The sequence below is a fragment of the Antechinus flavipes genome, chromosome 3 (genome assembly GCF_016432865.1).
Source record: "Antechinus flavipes isolate AdamAnt ecotype Samford, QLD, Australia chromosome 3, AdamAnt_v2, whole genome shotgun sequence".
Classification (NCBI taxonomy): Eukaryota; Metazoa; Chordata; class Mammalia; order Dasyuromorphia; family Dasyuridae; genus Antechinus; species Antechinus flavipes.
Window position 1 is genome coordinate 422,601,136 of NC_067400.1, and position 23,849 is coordinate 422,624,984.

At 34.4% G+C, this 23,849-nt stretch overlaps 1 protein-coding gene across 1 annotated transcript in view; it reads left to right on the plus strand.

Moving 5' to 3' along the window:
• Positions 1-23,849, plus strand: part of LRP2 (LDL receptor related protein 2) — a 237,659-nt gene that overhangs the window by 189,917 nt on the left and 23,893 nt on the right. Inside the window, exons 64-69 of the mRNA XM_051986217.1 lie at positions 2,359-2,487; positions 10,020-10,151; positions 11,164-11,295; positions 16,294-16,437; positions 17,171-17,336; positions 18,713-18,841. Of these exons, the coding sequence (XP_051842177.1) occupies positions 2,359-2,487; positions 10,020-10,151; positions 11,164-11,295; positions 16,294-16,437; positions 17,171-17,336; positions 18,713-18,841 (832 nt within the window). The remainder of the gene's footprint in view (positions 1-2,358; positions 2,488-10,019; positions 10,152-11,163; positions 11,296-16,293; positions 16,438-17,170; positions 17,337-18,712; positions 18,842-23,849) is intronic.

Sequence of the window (23,849 nt, forward strand, 5' to 3'; positions counted from 1 at the left end):
ACCTGGTTTGAATCTTTCCTTTGTCACTTTCCTGTGTGATCTTGGACAAATAATGTATTTTTTTGGCTGTTTTTTCCTCATTTGTAAATAGGATGCTCAACTAGATAGCCTCTCCTTTTTTTTTTCTGGCTCTATATGTGAATCCTATTAAATACACTCACATATATGCATATTATAACTTATTTCTATTTTAAAGAACTGATTGAACTAATAATACTTGTATACATTATCTTGAAAACCATAAATCACAATTGAACACACTGTAATAATTAATGAAAATATGGCAAGAATAGAGGTTTTGTATGGTTCTAAAAAGGATAGTTATGTATTCAAACAATTTGACAAACTGAATTGTCAGCTAACTTCCAGAATACATCTTTCTCACGTAGGAATCTTTTTCTTTCTTCTTTTAATTGCCTTCTAGTTGAGATGTTATTGTAATATAGGATTGCAAAAATGGGCAAAACAGAGGGTAAAAGGAGAAACTAAGAAGTCTGGATTATCTATGTATTATTTTAGCCAATACTACTGTCTGTTAGGGGGTTCCTGAATTGTTTGATTGAAAGCCCAACTTAAAAATGGGTCTAAATGGCCCAGCCTGTCCTTCATCACCTCCACTGATTAGCTCTTTGAACTTCCTTCCAGACTTAGCTTATACCTTCTCTGTTAGTACTCTTCTCTGTACTTTTCAAAATTACTTTGTATTTGCTTTGTATATAATTTGCACTGACATATCTCTGTTCTACATTGCTTTCCTCTAGTAAAATGTAAACTCCTTTAGGGCAGATATATTTTTTTTTTGTAGCACTTAGTCCAATACTTTGGGAGTAGATTTTAAAATAAATGATCGTTGGATAAATTAAGGAATGAAAAGAATTATAGTCACTTGTTTACATGTACATATACATTGTATATTGAAATAATTGACTGATTTAAATTGTAGCACTGCCTAAATGATTACAAATATTCAAATGCCATCTTTATCCTTGTCCAGTTATTGCTGATTAATACTACACAAAGTATAGTTTTGGCAAAGTTCTTACTTTTTAAAATTCAAAAAGTTGATAAGAATTTATTTTCTCTTTTTCTTGAGAGAATCAGAATGAGCACAAAATGGTGGTTCACATTTTATAAATGAATGATGTATTGCTCTTCAGAGATGAAGTTAGTCATGATTTGATGTAGGGTTGTTAATTACTGATCTATTTTGGATGATTAATCACACAGTACTCCCTCAGCACCATCAGTGAAAACATATTAAAGAGCAGAGCTATGGTATCTCATATCAGAGTACATTTATAAAAAAGTGAAAATTCATTTTTCATAAGAGAAAATTTATAAACTAGAGTAGCATGGGAGTAAAAATCAAACATAACTGAATTTTATCTGGGATGGAACTGGGAAAAGGGTTATTTTTCTCCATTTCAAGGAATTTTTTCTAACCACTTCAAATTGAATACACAGTTGGTCAGTTGCCTGTTGAATTGATTAAATCAATATAAAGAATTTCCACTAAAATCTTGCTACTATTGTGCTAAAAAAAAAAAAGAACTATCAAGATGAAAAAACTGATGTATGGGATCTATATTGTCATCCAAGCACCAGTGTAGCTAATCTGAGAGAGACTCATCATGGAAAGATTTCACCAACTTATGGTTAGTTTGGCTTTAGAAATTCACAAACTCAGTTCACTAAAACAAAGAGGAATGTCACTCAGGGGATGCTATACCAATGAAACCATAGATATTTTAAAGGAGAATGAAAAAGTCTAGGCAATTAATTTCCCCCCTCTTTCTATGATTTTTCTCCTATACAGGCATCATGTAGAAATATCCAGAAAATATATCCTTTTAACATGCTTTTCCTTGAATCATCATGAGTCTCTTATAATCTTTGATGTAGGACCACATAGCCTCCTTGATCCTATAGGTTTCTAATTTATAATATGAATGAGCTAGATTAGATGCTCTGTGGGGTTCCTCTCTAACTTTAGATCTAGGATGCCAAAATCTCTTACCAGAGTGGGTATGGCTATGAAACATTTGACTGTATTAAGTGTATGTGTAGATCTGTTTCTACAGGATTAAAACTCTAGTTAAAAGGTGTTCATCTCTGTGGATGATAGATTTTGGAAAATGAAAAATTTTTAAACTGCATACTCTTCCCCCCGCCCATTCTGTTTCTCAAATTGAATATATTGCATCTGTGATTCCAATATCAAGTGGGTCTGGTCAGAGCAGACAATGGAAACAGAAAGAAGTTCTATATTAAAAAAAAAAAATTCCGGGCAAGCCACCCCTCTGCTCCAAACATTATACAGGAAGAATTCTTGACTTTGAGCCTTTTTTTCAAATGTAGGTATAAACGCAACCTCGAAACCTTGTACAGAAGATGAATTCAAGTGTGGCGATGGACACTGTATTCCTTTGAGTTATGTGTGTGACAACTTTGATGACTGTGGGGATCATTTTGATGAAACAGGCTGCAGTAAGTAAAAGTCTTATTAAAACATTGTTATATCTATATATTTTTTGAGGTTTGGCATTGCTGATTATTTGTATTGAACAAGTTTTAAATCAGTGAAACTTAGAAGAAGAAATTCAGTGTGTTGTGTGTGTGTGTATGTTATTTATAATGATGATGTTATCTTCTTGTTACTTTGATCCTGTTGCCTCCTTCTTTCTCTAGGACATTGCTCCATTATTGTTTTCCTTTTCTCTTGCATCTTTCAATTTCTCCTTCTTAATCTCCTGTTGAAACAATAAACTTTCCTTTTACCTTTCTAGCTCATTGAATTATTATCCTATCCCTTCCTTTCACTTTTCTGCCAAATCTACTTTCTCATTACTCAGATTCTTCTTACTCTTTTGGAATCTAGCTTTTACCCTATGTACTCCACTGAAATTAGTGACTCAAAAGTTGATCTTCAATAATTAAACATTGACCTTCAATTAATAAATCCAATGGTCCTTTTTTGGTCCTCAATCTCTTTAATTTCTAAAGTTTCTGACTTCATCCCTACTGGGTGCTTTCTCCTTTCATGGCTTCAGAGATCTACTCTATCCTTTAACTACTCCTTCATTTTCTTTGTTGGTTTTGCATAGTCTTTCCAATTCCCAATTACGAGTATTTCATCTGGGTCTATTCTTGACAATATTTTATTCTCTAAAATTTTTCCCATCATAATCTTACTTATTTACAAAGCCTTTGACTGTTACCAGTAGAGAAAGAGCTATATCTGGAGTTAGAGAAAATGTATTTTTATTTTGACTGTCATTTACTTATTGTGTGGTCTTTGGCAAATCATTTAACTTTCCTGAACCTCAGTTTCCTCATTTGGAGGATGAAGAGGATTGAACTTTTAGGTTCTTTTCAGTGCTAAACATGTGATCTAATGATTTCCAAGTAGGAAATCTTCTGTACTAATAGAACTATATCTCCAACTGCCTAAAGGGCCCCTCCAACATTATGTCCCATTATCACCTTAAGATTAACATGCCCCAAATGGGTTAATACTTCCCCCTGACCCCCCACAGCCTTTTGACTTCACTATTCTGGGACTTAGTTTCATTACATATAAAATGAAAGGTTGGATTAACTTTTCTCTAAGATAACTTAAAACTCTTAATCTATCATACCATCTCACAATACTTGTTAAAAATAGGAATAGCACATGTGGAGCCATCTGTAGAAATCTTTCCATTTCTACCTTTACAATATCTCCCCATGCACACAACTGTCTTCTTTAGGACTTCATCACTTCTTGTCTTGATTATTGGAATAACTACCTAATTGTCCTCCTGCCTCAAATCTCTCATTGCTTCAGTCCATCCTACAAACAATTGATAAAATTGAATAAAATGACTGTTCAGTTATCCCAATCACATCTGATTCTATGACTCCATTTGGGGCTTTCATGACAAAGATATTGGGGTGGTCTGCCATTTCTTTCCAGTAAGACTTCAAAATCCAGTAAGAGTTCAAATTTAGCCTCAGACATTTCCTAGCTATGTGACCCTGGACAAATCAGTTAATCCTGTTTGCCTCAGTTTCGTGATCTATAAAATGATCTGGATAAATGTCACACCACTCCATTATTTGTGCCATTATTTGGAGTCACAAAGAATCAGACACAACTGAAATGACTAAACAATAAAATTCTATCAGACACTATGCTAAAGGCTAGAGCTACTATTACTACTGTTAACCACCCCCAACACCACTACCACTACCACCACCAGCATCACCACTACCACCATTACTACAGAAGCAGGCAGGTGCTACAATGAATAGAGTGCTGGAACTAGATTCAGGAAAACATTAATTCATATCTGGCTTTATATATTCACTAGCTGTGTGACTCTGGGCAAGTCACTTAATCTCTGTTTGCCTTGGTTTCCTAATCTGTAAAATGTGGATAATAATACCTCCTCCATCCTAAGGTTATTATAAGTTTTAAATCATATAAAAAAGCTACACTTAGAAGATGAGATTTTACTTGCACCTTAAAGAATCCAGGGAAGCTAGGTGATGGAAATGAGGAGGAAGAGAATTCTAGACCTAAAAGGGATAGCCAACATGTAGGAGTAGAAGGTATAAGAAGATTAGAAAGGTATGAGAAGGGATGAAGTTATGAAGGATATAAAATTTGATCCTGGGTGTAATAGAGTCATTGGAGTTTATGGAGTGGAGGGGACAACATGCTCTGATCTATGATTTAGAAAGACCACTGATAACTGAGTAGAGATTGAACTGAAGTGAGGAGAAACTCGTGACAAGCAAAAGGTTATTACAACAGTCTAAGCATGAGAAGTTGAGTTCCTGTATTAGAGTGGTAACAATGGGAGAGGAAATAAGAGGGTATGTACAAAAGATAATACAAGGTAAAATTAACAGACTTTGACAATATATTGGATATGAGGAAGGAGGAAGTGGTGATGAATAAGAATGAAGAATTGAAGGTAACATTTAGGTTACAAATCTGGGTTATTGGAAAAATGATCAAAATCATTAGGGAAGGGTTTAGGAGAGAAGTTAATGAGTTGAGTTTTGGACATGTTGAATTTAGGATATCTATGAGACATCTAGTTCAAGATGTCCAATAGACAGTTGAAGATACAAAATTGGAGATCAGCCAAGAGGTTTAGACTTGGATAAATTGATTTGAGATTCATCAGGAAAAGATTAGTGAATCTATGGCAGCTGATAAGATAGATCATTGAGGAAGATATGCAGGGGTCCTCAAACTGCGGCCCAGCCTGGCCAGATGCAGCAGCTGAGGACGTTTATCCCCCTCATCCAGGGTTATGAAGTTTCTTTATTTAAAGGCCCACAAAACGAAGTTTTTGTTTTTACTATAGTCCGGCCCTTCAACAGTCTGAGGGACAGTGAACTGGCCCCCTATTTAAAAAGTTTGAGGACCCCTGTGAGGGAGAAGAGAAGAGGGCCTAGGATAGAACCCTATAGGATATCAAAGGTTAGTTGTTAGATAAAGATTCAGCAAAGTAGACTGAGTAGTGATCAGATAGGTAGTACGAAAACCAGGAAAGGGTAGTGTCATGAAAACTTAGAGAGTAAAGTGTATCAAGTACAAGGGCTTTAATGTGTCAAAGGCTGCTGAGACATTAAGAAGAGTGAGGATTGAGAAAAGACCACTAGATTTGCCAATTAAATAATTAATAACTTTAGGGAAAGTAGTTCAATTGAATGATGAAGTGAGAAGCCAGATTATAGAGAGAGTTAAATAGAGAGTGAGAAGGAAGGAATGACTATCTATTATAGATGATCTTCTCAAGAAGTTAAGATCAAAAGAGAAGAGAAATATGGAACAATAGCTGGAAGGATTGTTTGGATCAAAGGAAGATTAAGTTTTGCAAATGAAGAGTATGGGGATATTTGTAGGTAGTAGAGAAAAAAGTAATAGAAGATCAGTGAGAAAGTTGGGATGATAGAAAAGGAATCTACTGGAGAAAATATACAATAGGTATTGCTTCATTCTGTAGTTATATTTTCAAAGATGGAACATCATAGATGCTTAATAAATATTTGTTGGTTAATCAGTTCTGTGGCCTTTCATAACTTCTGATTCTGGTAGAGCCAGATTATTTTTCAGGCAATTTTTTATCTTGGATTAATACTATTTGCAGTATACTGACATACTCTTCTCTGCAGAGATATGAAATGATGTGACCTGTTGAGTTAACATAAATATAACATAAATTGAGTTACCTAAGCTATTCCACTCTCAAATTCTGCCTCTGTTATTGACAGTGATGCAACTATAGCAGGTGTTTGGAATCTTTCCAACTTTAAGACTGAGATAAAAATTGGTTCCTCTTTCATTTGCCCATCCTAATTTAGTTGCTTGAAATTAATCACAGTGCTTTTTTAATGGTATTTAATTAAAACTGGCATATATTTACAGAAAATAGGTAGCAACTAAATGAGTATGGGAATTAAGGCCACATTTCTTTTCAGCTATTAATATATCAGTATATCTCAGAATCATAGGATCATAAATTTAAAGTTAGAAGATACCTTAGAGGCTCTCAAGTTTAACTTAAGTCTTTTACAGATGAGGATACCAGAGTGGAGATATGTTAATTGAATTGCCTAGTGTCAGGGAGTTTGTGTTTGAGGATATTAACTCATGTTTTTCTGATTTCCAAACCCAGTATCCCATATGTAGGACAAACATGTGACCCACTAGCTATATCAGCTCATAACACTCCCTGAGTACAACAAACCATATTAAAATGTATTTGGGAAATATTTAACAAAATAAATAAAAAGACAACATTAATTCGTAGTTTCAAACAGAGAACAACAGAGAACCATTTTGATTTGAGTCTCACATTACTGATGTAAAAATTTCACAATAATTTGCTCATTATGGTGTGGAGGAGACCCTGAATTTATAAATTATGCCCCTTAATCACAAGCTCTGGTATATATTATCAGCTGGAAAGACTGAAGACTTAACTAACAATAGGCTATGAGTCTATTGCTCAAAGATTAGCTTGAAACATTAAGGGGGGTTGGTAGCAATTCATGACATCATCTACTAAAACGAAGAGAGAGTATAATATGTATCAGAAAGAGTGTCCTCATCAAGGCAATCATGAGTATTGAGACTGCTTTTTGAAGTGCAAAATGTAGCACTGCAGAATTCATTCTTAGTGATTATTATTGTGGGCAAATAATTTAGCTATAAAACAAAATTTGTGTCTTAAGTGCCATTATGTGGGTACTTTTTTCATTGTTCTAAAATTTATTTATTTATTTTTATGCATTCATAATCTGTCCCTCTCATTCCTTTCTCTCCTCAATTGGTTTTTCTTTTTAAAATGATCGTTGAGGCATTTGGAAATAATTTGTCTAATATAATAATATTTTAAACTTCATTTATAAAGAAAAAAGCTAATTGCCGATGGAACCAATACTTGGGAGATTATTATATTAAGATTATTTTTTCAGTGCTCTGAAATACTTGGTAAATCATTCCTTCCTTGTAAAATGAAAATTTTACTTATGTATCCATGCTTGATTTGGAAAATGTATTGGCCAAATCAATTTATCCAACTAAATAGATTTGAATGGATATAACATTTAGATAAATTAAAAATAAAGTTCATATAAGTAATCAACATTAATTTTTGGCCCTGGAGAAAGTTTTACAACAGTCAGTCCAGTGACAAAAGGACAGACCTTTAAAAATGATGTTTTAGTCTATACAAGAAAAGACTAGAGACTAAAAAATGTAACAATTAGAGGCAAGGGCATGAGAAACAAGAATGAGGGAAAAAAAGATTAACTTTAAAAGGATACTCAGGAAAAAAGATACTCAGTCATTAGTAGACAAAGGATATAACCAGATCTCAGTGATTAGAGAGGTAGAATAATGAGATTTGGGAGCAATAATCTTGAGACACTGGCAGAAAGAAAGATGGTCCAAGAGGTTATCCATGGTTTTGATGCACCTAGGTTTCAGTAGTTTTTTCTAGTTAATGTTTAGGATATCTGTCTCCTAGGTAGCACAGTGGATAAACCTGTAGTCAGAAAGTTGCTATTGTTCAGTTATTTTCAGTTGGTTTGACTGTTTAGGACCCCATTTGGGGTTTTCTTGGGAAAGATACTGGAGTGATTGGACATTTTCTTGTCAAGATCTAAGTTCAAATCCATACTCAGTCACTTACTATCTTGAGCAAGATATGTGACTTTGGGCTAATTCTTTAACTTTTCTGTCTGGCTCAGTTTCCTCAACTGATTAAAATGAGGATAATAATAGCACCTACCTCCAAGAATTATTGTGAAGATTAAATGAGGTACTATTTAGTGTGCTTGCTTAGCACATGGCCTGCTACATACTAGACATTTAATAAGTGCTTGTTCCCTTCTTTTTTATACAACAGTTGCTCAAGCATGTAGGTTTTATATAGTGAGGAGGAAGATTTTTCAATAAGCTGATCTCATTGATTTTCCATCTTTGGTTGGAGGCAGGGGAGAAACTAGAGATGGCCTTATGAGAATCTGATTGTAGAAAGTATGAGATATGGAAATTTACAAGCAATGATAGGAGAAGAGAGTTTTAGGCAGGAAATTTCCAAAAATGGACAGGAGGAAGGAGCAAGTCCAGAGAAAAGACAATTTCTTGGAGTTGCTCACAAGGGCTTCACAAAGCAAAGAACCTGAATTTTTATAAAGAGATTACAATCTTGTAATTTGCTTAATATTTGTCTTTTCCTTTTTTCTTTGGAAAGATCTCCTAGTAATTATTCTACCTATCACCTAAGCATGGATCTGAAGGTTCACAGGATAGTGATAATCTAATGATAGTCTGTTTTAAATATGTATGTGGTCAAGTGGGTATTGATTGCCCATACACAATTAATTTCATTTCATGGAATGAAATTTCATTTAATTTCATTCAATTTGTGTCATTTAAAATAAATGCTTATTCATATAAGGCACTAAAGGCTTCTGACTTCAAGGAGTTTATCATTTAGGGATGAGACATAACATGGACATGTAGAATATAGATATATTTAAAATAATACAAGATATGCTGTGCATGTGGTGGTGGATTGTGGTGGTGAGGTATGGGTAGAAACAATAGTACTGTGGGAAATCAGAATGGGTAGAAACAATAGTACTGTGGGAAATCAGAAAAGGCTTCATGTAGATGATATCTTAGATGAGTCTTAAAGGAAGTTAGGTCTTCATGGTGTTGCGATGTGCTAAAGAAGCCCCTTAGGTAACAAAATTATAGATTCTTATAGTAGAGTTGGACAACTAGATAGTTAGACAGCTAGGTGGAGCACTGAGCCTGAATTCAGAAGAGTCTACTCTGAGTTCAAATCTGACCTCAGATACTATCTGTGTAATCCTAGGCAAGTCATTTAATCCTGTTTGTTTCTGTTTCTTCATTTGTAAAAATGAGCTAGAGAAGGAAATGGAAAATCATTTCAGGATCTTTGCAAGAAAACCACAAATAAAGTCATGATGAAATGGATATTATTGAAAAACAATAAAATAACATCAAAACAGTAGAGTTATCCATAAAAAAATTCAAAATAGCTGGACATGGTGATATACAACTATAATCCCTGCTAGAGGAAGATTGATGTTGGTCTATGTCTTGCGCTCAGGAATTCTGAGCTGCAATGGACTAAGCCAATTTTGAGTCTACATTATTTTTCCCCAAGGGCAAGAGGCCAACTGGCTGTCTAGGGAGGGTCAAATCAGTCCAGGTCAGAAACAGAGCAGGTCAAAGCTCCTGTGCCTATCAGAATGTGACCTACCAACAAGATATCCCTGTAATTCCAGATTGGGCAAAATATATCACAGAATCATCTTTCCTACATAAATTTGTAAAAAAAAAATAAATTTTTTTCTATAACAGCATTATTGACAAAAATAATAGATTAAGGGCTATTTTTAACACAGAATTTAAATTTTAAATTGATAGGCTCTTCAGTTTTATACTGCTTTTCTTCATAATTTTATCTTTTTTTTTTCAGACCCAGGGGCAGAAAGGACCTGTGATGAAAATATCTGTGAACATAATTGTACCAATCTAAATGAAGGAGGCTTCATCTGTTCCTGTAGGCCAGGGTACAATGCTAGTGCTATAGACAGAAACTCCTGTATTGGTAAAGTAGATATTTTTTAATTATGTTTTTTAAGCCCTCCAGTTATTTAATGTGAGATATATTGATCCTGAACTATCATAGTTTCTTGGTAGTATTATGTCTATGATTTTTACATTTCAGAATGAACAAGGATTAGAACTATTGTAGGATTTGGTTAAGGTTTGTCTTCTCAATTATTTAGGGACAACTATTTAGGTCTAAGGACCATAGCCAAAACTCATATGATTTGCTTATGAGTTCTAACATTTTGCTATGTTCATCATATTTTACTTTTTCATCATGAAACAGTTCCAAAGGATGTGATAAGAATACAGTTTACTAAAAGTGATAAGAGTTAAGTATGTTTTCAGCAATTCTGGCCAGTTCAATTTAATGGTATTGATTCCATGGTATGTTTTAAGTACAGATGAGATGAGAACATTCTTTTAGGGGAGTTGTAACTCAAGTGTTTATCATTTAAGGATTAAATGATAGATTCCTGCACATGAAAACTATATTGGCAAAGGAAAAGTGATACTCTTGATGAGAAAAAAAAATTGTTGTTCTTTTCTAAAATGGAGAGTTGACCTCATCTTTGGGTCTTTTAGCTTTTTCTTGGCTGAAATAACTGTATTTCTTTAGGTTTCTCTTTTTTATATGCTGGTTAATTTCTTTCATTTGAGTTTTCCTTGATATTCATCACTGGCAAATGTGAATTTGAACAGAAGCAAGTTTCTGGATGCAGATAGGTAGTACAGTGGATGGAGCACTGGGCCTAGAGTTAGGAAGACTCATCTTCCTGAGTTCAAATGGGGCCTCAGATACTTACTAGCTGTGTGATCCTGGGCAAATCACTTAATCCTGTTTTGTTTTTTGTAAAGTGGCTAGAGAAGGAAATGGCAGACCATCCCAGTATCTTGGCCAAGAAAACGCCAAATGGGGTTACAAAGTCAGTTATACCTAAAAAATAATTGAATTGAAATCTTGATGGAAGGTACTTAAAAATGCATCTTTGGTTTTGTTTTGTCTCCAGATATCAATGAATGTGAACAATTTGGAATCTGTCCTCAGGACTGCAGAAATTCCAAAGGAAGTTATGAGTGTATTTGTGCTGATGGATTTAGGTCTGTGGGTGACCATGAAGGAAAACAGTGTGCAGCAGATGGTATGCTTGGATGATATTGGGATGTCATCAGTGAAAAATCAACTTTATGGGCAGGGGGGAAATGAATACACTTATCACTGCTGGAAAATTCATTTAAGAGCCATAGTTTTTTCTTTTTCATTCATCACCCTCTTTCCCTTGTCTTAAAAAATATTAAAACCTGTAGGAATTGAAATAATAATAGTCATGTCCTACTTGTCTCAGATCTTACCTCCTGACCATTTTGATAAATGCCTTTAACAAGAAAAGATATGTGGATTGGATAGTTCCCTTCAAGTTGCTTGACAACAAAAGTCTGCTTATGTCATGTTGTCAGCAGAAGGAAATTAATGAAACCATCAGACTCCCAGATCCACTGAATCAAGGTTTTAGGCAGTGTAACTTAAGACGTCTCAGAAAATAGTCCCATTAAATTGGGGCAAATCAAGGACACTTTGTTGACAGATTACCTTTTTATTGTCTATGGACTAATGATCACAGACAGAAGGGGTCTGGCTCATTTCTAACTTCAATCATTAGTTCTACATCTTAGGTTAATATCAGCACCAGAAAATATGTCTCTGAATAAGTAGGAATTTGGCTCATAAAATTAAGAGATATGAACCGGAAAAAAGCAGAAAAAATGGTAGGGTATTAGAAATGACAAAATGGAAGAAATAGAAGTGGTATATGGGTCAAATTCCCATTACTGATCTAAGTCTATACAATCCAATTTTGTATACAAGTTTTTATGCTCTCATCTATTTAGATTTGGGACATATGCTAATGGCTCAAGGGGAAATGCTAGGAGAAGAACATTTTTAATTTGCATGTCAAATGGTTAGTAGTTAAAATGAAAATTTTAACTGTTCAATTTTGGCATGCAAATGAACACATTAGAACATGCATTTGATTTGCATACTTAAATATTGCATCCACTGAACATTTCAAGCATGAAAGTGGAGTAAGGGCACTTTGAAAGTTTGATCTGATAATTAAGTAACACATTTAAAAAATTTTAAAACTATTTTGAAGCTGGAATGATTGAAACATTATGTCCATGTAAAATGTTCATATAAAAATGTAGAGTCTAGAAGGAAGGAATCAATTTATGGAGAACCATAGATTGTGAGAACCAGAAGAGTCTAACTCCTCCAATTTACAGATGAAGAAACTGTTGTGAAGAGAGATTAAGACAATATGAAGCAATTTTCTAAAAGTTACATAAATTGGATTTGAAATTTATACTACTGAAAATAGCTGCACAAATACATTAAATAAGAAAATCCTATACATAGCATCCTAAAGTATAATACTTATTTTTGTTTAAAAATAATATCAAGGACAAATGGTTCTGCTTCATTAAGTAGGAGCGAAATTGGATCACAGAGCTGATTGTTTGCTTAAAAAATAATAAAAACCTGTCAGTAAAATAAATACAATGAGAAGTTTCTGGTAAACTTCTATTAAGGTTATGAATATTTTGTTTCTCTCATATGACCTTCTGCTCAGTTTTGACTGAACCAGTGCCAGAGAATAAAGAAAAAATTAAGTGGAAAAAAAGAAAGTCATTGAAGGGCTGGCAAATAGGAGAAAATTCCTTCTTAATCTTGCCCTTTGAGTTCTAAGACTGAACAATAGATAAAGCAGGCAAAGAGCGACTGTGGCTCAACTTGGTACCACCTTCCCTTTCTAGCTTCATCTTACTCTATTCCCTTTTGCCAAGGATGACTTGTAGCCATACTGGATTACCCCAAAAATATTTGAAGATGATGTTTTTCTTCCCTTTGTACTTTTGCCTCTGGTCTTCCCTTTGGTGGGAATGCCCTCCTCATTTCTATCTTTACCTGCTAAAATCTTACTAATTTTTCAAATTCAGCTAAAAAAAAATGACTGTTTACTTGATTTTCCCAGGCATTAATAATTAGTGATCTTTCCCTCTTCAGATCTCACATGGCTCTAGAGAAAAATTTTAGGGTTTGTGACCCTCCTATACACTTGTTTGGAATCAATTTATGTTATAAACATTTATTTATGCATCTTATCCTCCTGATAGATTGATTTTTTAAAAAAAATATGAGGCCATATCTTAGCACAATCTTTGTCTCTTCCTTATGTGGTGATTTAAAGATTAAATGCCTGAGGAAAACAAAGGATTAATGTTCTGAGCATATTGATTTATTATATACTGCTTTCCAGTTGCCCCAAACCAGGACCAGACTGCTTCAGTCTAGGTCTAGCCCCAAATATAGGGGGAAGATAGACTTTTATTTATTTTTTTATTTTATTATAGCTTTTTATTTACAAGATATATGCATGGCTAATTTTTCAGCATTGACAGTTGCAAAACCTTTTGTTCCAATTTTTCCCCTCCTTCCCCCCACCCTCTCCCCCAGATGGCAGGTAGACCAATACATGTTAAATATATTAAAGTATATGTTAATTATAATATATGTATACATGTCCCTACAGTTATTTTGCTGCACAAGAAGAATTGGGCTTTGAAATAGTGTATAATTAACCTGTGAAAGAAATAAAAAATGCAGGCAGACAAAACTAAAGGGATTGGGAATTCTATGTAGTGATTCACACTCATTTCCCTGAGTTCTTTCTCTGGGTGTAGCTGGTTCAATTCATTACTGTTCTATTGGAACTGATTTGTTTCATCTCATTATTGAAGAGGACCATGTCCATCAGAATTCATCATCATATAGTATTGTTGTTGAAGTATATAATGATCTCCTGGTCCTGCTCATTTCACTCAACATCAGTTCATGTAAGGGAGACAAACTTTTATATATTAAAAAGTATAAATCAAATGAGACCAATTAATTAAAAGCACACAATATAACATTAGGTAATCTGATTTCTAAATAGAGAAAAGAATAGGGACTTCTCAGGTTGGAAGGGGGAGAATGAACAGGTATAATTCAAGAATCAGAAAAAGAGGTATCTCACTCTCCCAAAGGATATGTAAAATGATCAAGGGAACATGGAAACTACAACTGATTGATTAGTATGGGGCCAAGTCTTTTTTAAGAGAGAGGAAATGTATTCAGACACAATCCGTTCCTTCTCTAGATATGCATAGAATTTTTTTATCATAAGTCTTTCAGAGTAGTCATGGATGATTGTGATACTGAAGATAAAAAAGTCATTTACAGCTAGCCATCCCAGAATATTACTCTTACTTTGTATACAGTACATTTCACTATCTTTGACTTCATGGGGGATTCTCCAAGTTTTATTTTTTTTCTTAGAACATTCTGTTCCTTGTTTCTCATAGAACAAAAATATTCCATCACAAATACATACCATAGTTTATTGATCCATTGCCCAAATGATGAGCATCCCCTCAATTTCCATTTTTTTTTTTTGCCCTGAGAAGAAAGCTGCCATGAATATTTTTTGTACATATAGGTTTTTTCCTTTTTTTTTTTTTAAATCTCTTTTGGTATTCATGCCTAGTAGTGTAGATCAAAGGTATGCATGAATTTATAGCATTTGGGCACAGATCATATCTTTTGATCATTTATCAATTGGGGCCTGGCTCTTATTTATTATAAATTTGACTCACTTCCCTCTATGTTTGAGAAATGAGGCCTTATCAGAGAAGCTTGCTTTGAAATTAGTTTTACAATTACTATTGCTAACTGTACTTACCCTCATTTATTTTCTTTCTCTCCTTTCACCCTGTTTTTCCTCAAAAGTGTTTTGGTACTGACTACTCCCTCCCCAACATGTCCTCTCTTTTATCACTCTTTCCCTTTTCCCATTTCCCTCCTATTTTCTTGTAGGGTAAGAGAGATTCTATACCCCTATTGAGTATGTATGTTATTTCTTCTTTGAGCCAATTCTGATAAGAGTAAGGTTCATTCACTCCCCTCTCCTTCCCTGCTTTCCCTTCACTGTAAAAGCTTTTTCTTTTTCTTTGAAACATTTTTGACCAGTTAGTTTAAAAGTTTCAATACTCAACTGACAATTTATTCTATCAAGATAGGTTTTCTTATTTCTATTTCTGGTCGAAGGACTGGATGTCAGCTTCAACTAAACCTGAAGCTGTATTGCTTTGCAGATAATTTGCATCATTCCACTTCTCCCCTTTCCTTTTCTTCCAGTACATTCCTTTCTCACCTCTTAATTTCATTATTTAAAAAAAAGATATTTTCCCTTCATATTCTAGCTTATACCTGTGATGGGACCACTTTTTAGAGAAGTCATATGGAATGCTTGAGATGTACAATTGTACAAAACTCCTGGTATGAATCTTTGGATCTGATGGGGTTTTTGGTCAGCATAAACTAGGTCCTTGGTTAAGGGTTTCTAAGCAGCAAGTAGAGGTGGTCCAGTTTCTGAGTCGCTTAGTGATAGGTTCAAACCATGCAATTTTCTTATAATTCCCACCATTAAATAGAGCTTTCTCACAAGACAGAATTTGGACTTGATCCAAAACTGAATAGAAAGGGAACTGAGCTACTCCAGAATTTAGTCACAATATGGAGTGAGTATGGGTCACTCAGTTCCCTCATTTAGCATGGTGCTTTTCACATGCTAGATGTTTAATGAACATGTGCTTCAGGTTTAGTTGAAGCTGATATTCAGTCCTTCTACTAGAAATAGAAATAAGAAAACCTATCTTTATAGAATAAATGGTCAGTTGAGTATTGAAACTTTTAAACTAACTGGTCAAAAATGTTTCAAATTTTATATCTATATCTATATCTATATATATATATACATAGAGAGAGAGAGAAAAAAAGAGAGACAGAGACAGAGACAGAAAGAGAGAGACAGAGAGACAGAGAGACAGAGATAGAGAGAGAGACAGAGAGAGAGAGACAGAGAGAGAAAGAGAAAGAGACAGAGAGACAGAGAGACACAGAAAGAGAGAGAGACACACACACACACACACACATACACACACACACACAGAGACAGACAGACAGAGAGGGAAAGACAGAGAGATTTGGCAGAAGTAAATGTCACACAGATAAAAGTAACCTCTTCATTTATTTACAGGAACCCCTCCCTTACTACTCCTGCCAGATAATGTTCGAATTCGAAAATACAATCTCTCATCAGAGCAGTATTCTGATTACCTTGACAATCAGGAACACATCCAGGCCATTGATTATGATTGGGATCCTGAAGGCATTGGCCTCAGTGAGTATAATAAACTTTGATATTTGTTTTAAGTGCCATTAATGAGTTTAGTTAGCCCCTGAACTTGTTTAGAAGCTTTATTTTTCTTCTTAATATGAGTAAACCAGGTTTTGTTTGTGGAGGGGAAGGTCCTCATAACTGGATGAACGTAGTCAACAGTTTTGCTTTGATTTTTATTCAGTCTACCTGTGTTTTCATCCTTGTTTATTTAGTGCATGCTTCATAATTCACAAACAGCTGGGTAGTGTAGTGGATAGAGTTACTAGATCTGGAGTACTGAGTTGAAATTTGGCCTCATAAATTTACTAGCTGTATCACCTTGGGCAAGTCCATGAACTACAGAGCATATATCAAATAACCAAGCACAGAATTCTATTTGCTGTGACACATGAAAATAAAATGTAATTATAATAGCAATTATTTCAAAGCATTTTATATATTTCATCTCACTTGATTCTGCATTTTGCCAACACAGACTGTGAGAATCCTGGCTCATCTACATTTATGTTGAGATTTAGAGTGGGTCTTTGTTAGAGGTATGATGGCCATATGATAATAACATAAACACACATGTGCATGTGTAAAATACACATACACTTTGGAGTATGACCATATTATTGAAACAATATTCATGAATTTTCAATGAATTGATATATTTCACTTACCAACTCCCCAGATCTATAATGGCACTTGTTCTCAATGTGAAATTTGTCTCTGTATTTTCTCTCTGCAGGTGTTGTATATTATACTGTCCTAGGTCAGGGCTCTGATTTTGGTTCCATCAAACGTGCCTATATCCCCACCTTTGACAGCAGTGGGAATAATCCTGTGAAGGAAGTAGACCTGAATCTCAAATATATTATGCGTCCTGATGGAATAGCTGTAGATTGGGTTGGAAGGTGAGAATGGTTCTTAAGTCAATTGATTATTTGTTATCTTTTGTAGCATATATTAATCTCTTAAGGATCACATCCCATTGAAAATGCTAAACATCTACCAAGTAAAATGTAAAAAACCCTACATAATTAATTATGGGTTTCAAAAGCCAGATTTGTTATGTAACCGCATTATTTAGCATTGTAGATTTAGGATTCATTTCCACAGTTCCACTATTGGCTAAGCTTAGAAATTTTTCTTTTTTTCTTTTCTCTATGTTCATTATAGTTATACAGAGCTTATATAAGCTCTGAGACTTTAGTAGAAAATGACTTTCAAGCAAAAATATGAACTCAAGGAACTCTAGTTTTGAATCCTTCTTCCAACATTAACTTATTTTGGGGGAGGGAGGGTTACAGCGGACATCTTTGTAGAAGTCACATTGTAGAAGATGACTGTTCTTTACCTTCCAAATTCTCTGAAGTTCCAGAGTCCACAAGATTGGGAATGGTCCCCAAATAGAAGCCATGAGTAGAATTATTATCTAACTGATTCATATCATATTAAACTGATATAGATATTTAATTCAAGTTCAGAGATGATGCTTGAAGTAGACATTTAGGGGGAAGCATTTACATTAGGGGCAGAATTCAATCATTCATTTCTGAAAGGGAATTCTTAATAGAAAGACATTCAAGGAGAAGGAGCTCCGAGACCAACAAAGTTTCTGAAGAATGGTGAATCATTTGCAGTATAAATCAATTTTCACCTTTTAGCAAACCCATCTTGTGTTCTCAGAAGATAGATTAATCTCTAATGTTAATTAGCTCCCCACTGTTCCAGCTAAAATAAGATTTTATAATGGACTACTTTCTTTCAGAGTCCCTTGTCAAAGAACAAAACCTTTGAGGTGTGTTACCAGAGTCCAGAGCCTGAAGATCCAGTATCTTTTGAATTTGACATTTTTTTCTGCCAATTAGGGGATGGTAGATTTCTCTTCTTAGTTGATGTCTTGTTCTCTTCTTGACCTAAGACTTTGTTATAATGGAACTGGAATTGTTTAGAGTTGGACATGTTAAGTAATATAAATCAGGGTTGGAGGACATTACTGAGCCAAATGTTATTTTTAAAAATCATTTTCATCCTTTTCTCTGAACTGATGAGTTCTCTATATTCCAAGTTCCTTCTGACCCTGAAAGAGGTAGGAGGGAACATGTTCAACTTTTCTCAGGCTGGATGCTGCTAATGAGTGGAAAATTTCCTATCTTAGATTAACATCTCTCCTACTCCTATACATAAAAATACTCTTCATGCTAAGTGATTTCATTTGAAAATGTCTACTTTTGATGCAGACTTTCTAGTCCTTTTTTGTTGTTTAACTTTCTTTATTCAAATTCAGGCACATTTATTGGTCTGATGCCAGTACCAATCGGATAGAAGTGGCCAAGTTGGATGGAAGGTACAGAAAATGGCTGGTTTCTACCCAACTGGATCAACCAGCTGCAGTTGTTGTGAATCCAAAATTGGGGTAAGCTGTCCAGGACTGTAATAAAAGATCTTTCTCTGGATTGCAATGTCATAAAAGCAAATGAGATCCATATTTTTCTTCCAAAGAGAAATTCTTCTTAATATCAGGGTTGGATATAGAGGCAAAATAGATAAGAGTATAAGGCCTGGAGATAGGAAAACTGAGTTCAAATCTGGCTTTAAACACTTCCTAGCTATGTTACCCCGAGAAGTCACTTAATCTCTGACTGCTCAAGTTTTCTCAACTGCAAAATGGGAATAATAATAGCACTCACTTCCCAGGGTTGCTGTGAAGATTGAATAAAATAATATTTATAAAGCAACTAACATGTATTAGACGCTTAATAAATGCTTATTCCCTTCCTTTCCCTCCCCTTGCTAGAACATCTGCCTACTATCTTTCTGCAGTGTTTTTTCATTGAGTGAACTGGTGTGTTTTCTGGAAAATTCTAGTCAACATAGCTTTGAACATTGAAGTTATTTATAGAGTTTTCTGCATTAATGGGATTTTGATCCCATCTTCTCCCCCTTTTCATTATTATAGAGCAGAGAGTTATAAACCCTTTTGATAATCTTGTGAAGTCTTTGGACCCCTTCTCAGAATGTTTTTAAGTAAAGGATGGAAATGCTAAATTTTAATGTACAGTTATTGAAAATAAGTTCAATGCAGTCATTTTTAGTTATACCTGACTCTTTGTGACCCCTTTTGGTATTTTTCTTGGCAAAGATATTGGGGTGGTTTGCTATTTCCTTCTTTAGCTCATTTTACAGATGAGAAACTGAGGCAAACTGGATTAAGTGATTTACCCAGGGTTTTCCCAGCTTGTTATACTAGTAATTATGTGAGTTCATTTAGGAAGATGAGTCATCTTAACTCCTGATCTAGAGCTCTATCCAAAAGGTGTATTTCTTTTTCCTGTGTAAGTTTACAGAACCCCTGAAATCGATCCATGATGCTTAATTTAAGAACCATTGTTTTAGAACTTTTGAATAAGTTAATCATCATATTTACTATGGAGGACTAGGAAGAATTCACTAGAATTCTAATGAAAATTTTAGAATTTCAAGTGATCTATGGTTTCATCTTTGTGGGCACTTCTGCTACTAAAATATGTCATTATCCCATTTTTGCCTTAGTACATGGTAACTTATGAATTGCTAAAGACTAAAAAATTCATCACTTGGTGGCTGGCTTTATTAGTTGAAAACTGCATGATTACCTAATCTACTTGGAAAGCAAACACTGCCAGGTTTTTACTTATAGTCTTTCCAGCTTGGCAAGGCTTTGTTAGAGCTTGGACTCAACAACCATAGCCTTCAAAGGACCTCAGGTCATTTCCAGTTTTTTCAATGGAGTATTAGGGCACAGTAGGGAATAGGTAGATTATCCATGTAAATATGTCCATGTATTTGTATTCATAGTGAGTAGGATAATAGCAACTAAATGGCCCAGTAGATAAAATGTTGGCCCTGGAGTTAGCTGGAGCTGATTGCAAATCTAGCCTCATACACTTACTACTGAGGTAAGTCACTTAACCCTGTTTGCCTCAGTTTTTTTCATCTGTAAAAACAAATTAGAGAAGGAGGTGGCAAGTCATTACAGTATTTTTGCCAAGAAAACCCCAAATGGGATCATAAAAAGTTGGACGCTACTGAAAATGACTGCTGGACTCAACCTATTTCAGCTACATAGTGACAAATGTGATTCTGAACAAGTCATTTAACTTTGTAGCTCTCTTAGATACTCTGACTATAGAGAAGATAATAACCTGAATTGAGATAGAGAGAATTTCTACTTCTGGGAGTTCTTCATGCCAAGGAAATCACAGATCCAGTTCCCTAGCTCTTATGGACATATATGATCTATATGAATAAATGTGTCCATTTTTAGATAAAAAAAAGCCTGATTTTCAAAGTCAAATATCACTTAAGATATCTCTATGGTGTTTCATTTTGCATATCATGAAAGTGGTAAGTTGGCATTTTCATTGTTAATTGACTTTTTCAGAATGTGTTGATATTACATTGAGGTTGGAACCTTTTGATTTTCGATGACTTCTTAAATGTTTCTTATTTGGTCAGGTGAATGTTTAGTCAGGGAATGTTTCTTTCATTTGGTTATTAGTAGATACATTCTCTCATCTGCAAATAGCCACATTTCTGAATATGAGTCAACTCAGATTATTATTATGTGGAGTCAGTGCAGTAATGACATTAATAATAACAATAACAATACCTTAAGTGTGATGCTTTCAATTTCTAAGTGCTTTTATATATTTTAATTGATCTTCATAACACCCTTGAAGTAGATATTATTATCCCTGTTTTTCATATAACCTGATGTTCAAAGACTTTAGGTGACTTGCCCAAAGTTATATGGCTAATAAGTTGGAATATGTGTCCAAATCTTCTGATCCAAGTTCCATTCTCTTTTCTTTATACCATATTAAAAAAAATAAATCCAGCAAATTATATTCCCTAATAGGCAGCTATAGTTCATAACAAAATTTTAAAATGGTAGAATCAGCCCACAAGTTATTCTTTTCTCTCAATATGAACCCCATAAATTATATATTACCTTATGTCATTCAGTGGCAAAGATCTGTGTCCTCCAACATAAAAGTAGCAATTGTCCTTTAAGGGCTGTAACAAGTTCCATAATAAATAGTAAGTTATAATAGAAAGCATTTCTGACTTCTAGTCGAAGACTTAGGTGTGAGTCCCTCTCTGCCATTTACTGTTCACATGATCTTGAATCATGTAAATTCTCTGGGAACCAATTATCTCATCATAAAATGGGTATATACTTATATGATACTTTGATGGATCTGTGACTTCATTGATTTGTATACTTCTTCACTTAGTGCAGATTGCTGATTGGTCATTAGATGACTGTTATTTGAGTGTGACAATTCATGAAAATTAGAAAGATACAAAATTATCTCTGTTCCTTTCTGTCTCTGCAATGATAAAAGAAAGTGTAAGAAAAAGAGGTAGAGATTACTAGGAATTATACATTAAAATTTTAAACTGTGTGTAAGTATTAATTGTTGACACTAAAGTGTAAGGTCAGCATCTGATTGGTTACAAATAAAAAAGTCATATTACAGTTTGCTTCTATGATACAGTCAGACCATTGGCTAGTTAAAATAAAGATAAAAATTAGCAAGGTTAAATAAAAGGTAGCTGAGTGGTACGGTGAATAAAGTGACAAGTCTGGAGTCACTTCTCCAGAAAACTAGTCCAACTCTTTATGATTCCATTTGGGGTTTTCTTGGCAAAAGTACTGTAATGATTTGCCACTTCCTTCTTTTTCAGATGAAGAAATTGAGGCAAACAGGGTTAATGACTTGCCCCAGTGTCACACAACACTAGTAAGTGTATGAGGCCAGATTTGCACTCAGCTCTTGACTTCTAGAGTCAGAAAGATCTGAGTTCAAATGTGGCTTTAGATACTTCCTACCTGTGTGATTCTGGGGAAGTCAGTTAACCCTGTTTACCTCATCTATAAATGAAACTGAAAAATGAAATGGCAAACCATTCTAGTTATCTTTGCCAAGAAAATCCCAAATGTCATTCAGAATCAGACATGATGAAAATAATTGAATAACAAAAAAAAAGAATATCAAATTAGAGAAAGGGATAAAAATGAGATGCTGAATGTTATAAAAATACCATTTCAACTATTATTATTGTTATATTAATAATAACAATTTGTACCCACTCATAATGTTACCATCATATCTTGAGGCTCTATTCCTTTACCATCATATCTTGAGGCTCTACTCCTTCCTACTTTTCACATAATCTACCTGAATTTTATTTCTCTGAGGTGACTTATGTGTATTCAACACCAGAAAGCAGAAGAATTAATGAAATGAACTTTAAAACCTCCTACAATCTCATGATTGATCATTTATCTTAATGATTCAAGGGACCACAGATTTAGAGCTGCAAAAATCTTGGGGGCTGTTGAATCCCACCCCCTCATTTTACAATTGAGAAAACCAAGGGTTAGTGACTTGTTCAGAGTTTAAAAAATGAATAAATTTTTGAGGCAGGATTCTAACTTGGGTCTTCTACCCATCTACTAAGCCTACTATACCATCTAGTAGCCTTAGTCACCAATGCTATGTAAATAGTATTTGGGGGGACAAAAAATTAAAAATAATATTGTTGTAAGGATCAAATGAGACAATATCCATAAAAATCTTTAGTCCCTGGCATGTTGTAGACACTTAATAAATTCTGGTTTCCTTATCCTTCCCTTTCCATATAAAATGAACTAATCAATCATGCTGAGCACTTTGTTTCACCTCAAGACATACAGAGATAAAAGTGAAAATAGCCCTTGTGCTCCAAATGAAGAGGAAATTAAACAAAAAAAATCAAAGTTTCCTTCTTATTCAAACTCCTTGATCCTAAATCGCAAATGTTGATTTTAGTTATTGTAAAACTGCTCCATCTGGAATGAGAGATGATAACCACAAAACACAGCTGAGGGCACTGCTCAGCTATATCCAGGGAAAAAAAGCAGTCCCAGGGGACTCTCCTTCCTCCACTCCAGATATTTCCCTCTCTGTAGTTGTCTTCTACAACAAAACACTGGGCAATTTATTCCTTATTAACCATTCTTACTTATATTTCTCTTTTGTTTCATGAATGTATGCTCTTGGCTTCTGGAATCCCATATCATAATTTTTTTTTCAATTCATGAAAATTAGGAAGTTTCCTTAGGGTTCTTTTTTGGACTATTTTGGGGCTATTCTGTATTTGGGGGAAGTGCTCGGATGCTTACAGAGTCCACATTTCCTTTAAAAAACAAAACTCCTTGAAAGAACTTAATGTTGTTTCTCAAGGATCTGATTATGTAATTCTTAACACGTAGGATGTCTTATCCATTAACATTATTTGGCTATTATTTGCCCATGATAATGCATGTGTATTAGAAAAATATAAAATGACCTTTAGAAATAGTGTCCTTCTCTAAGATTGATGAAACATGTGTT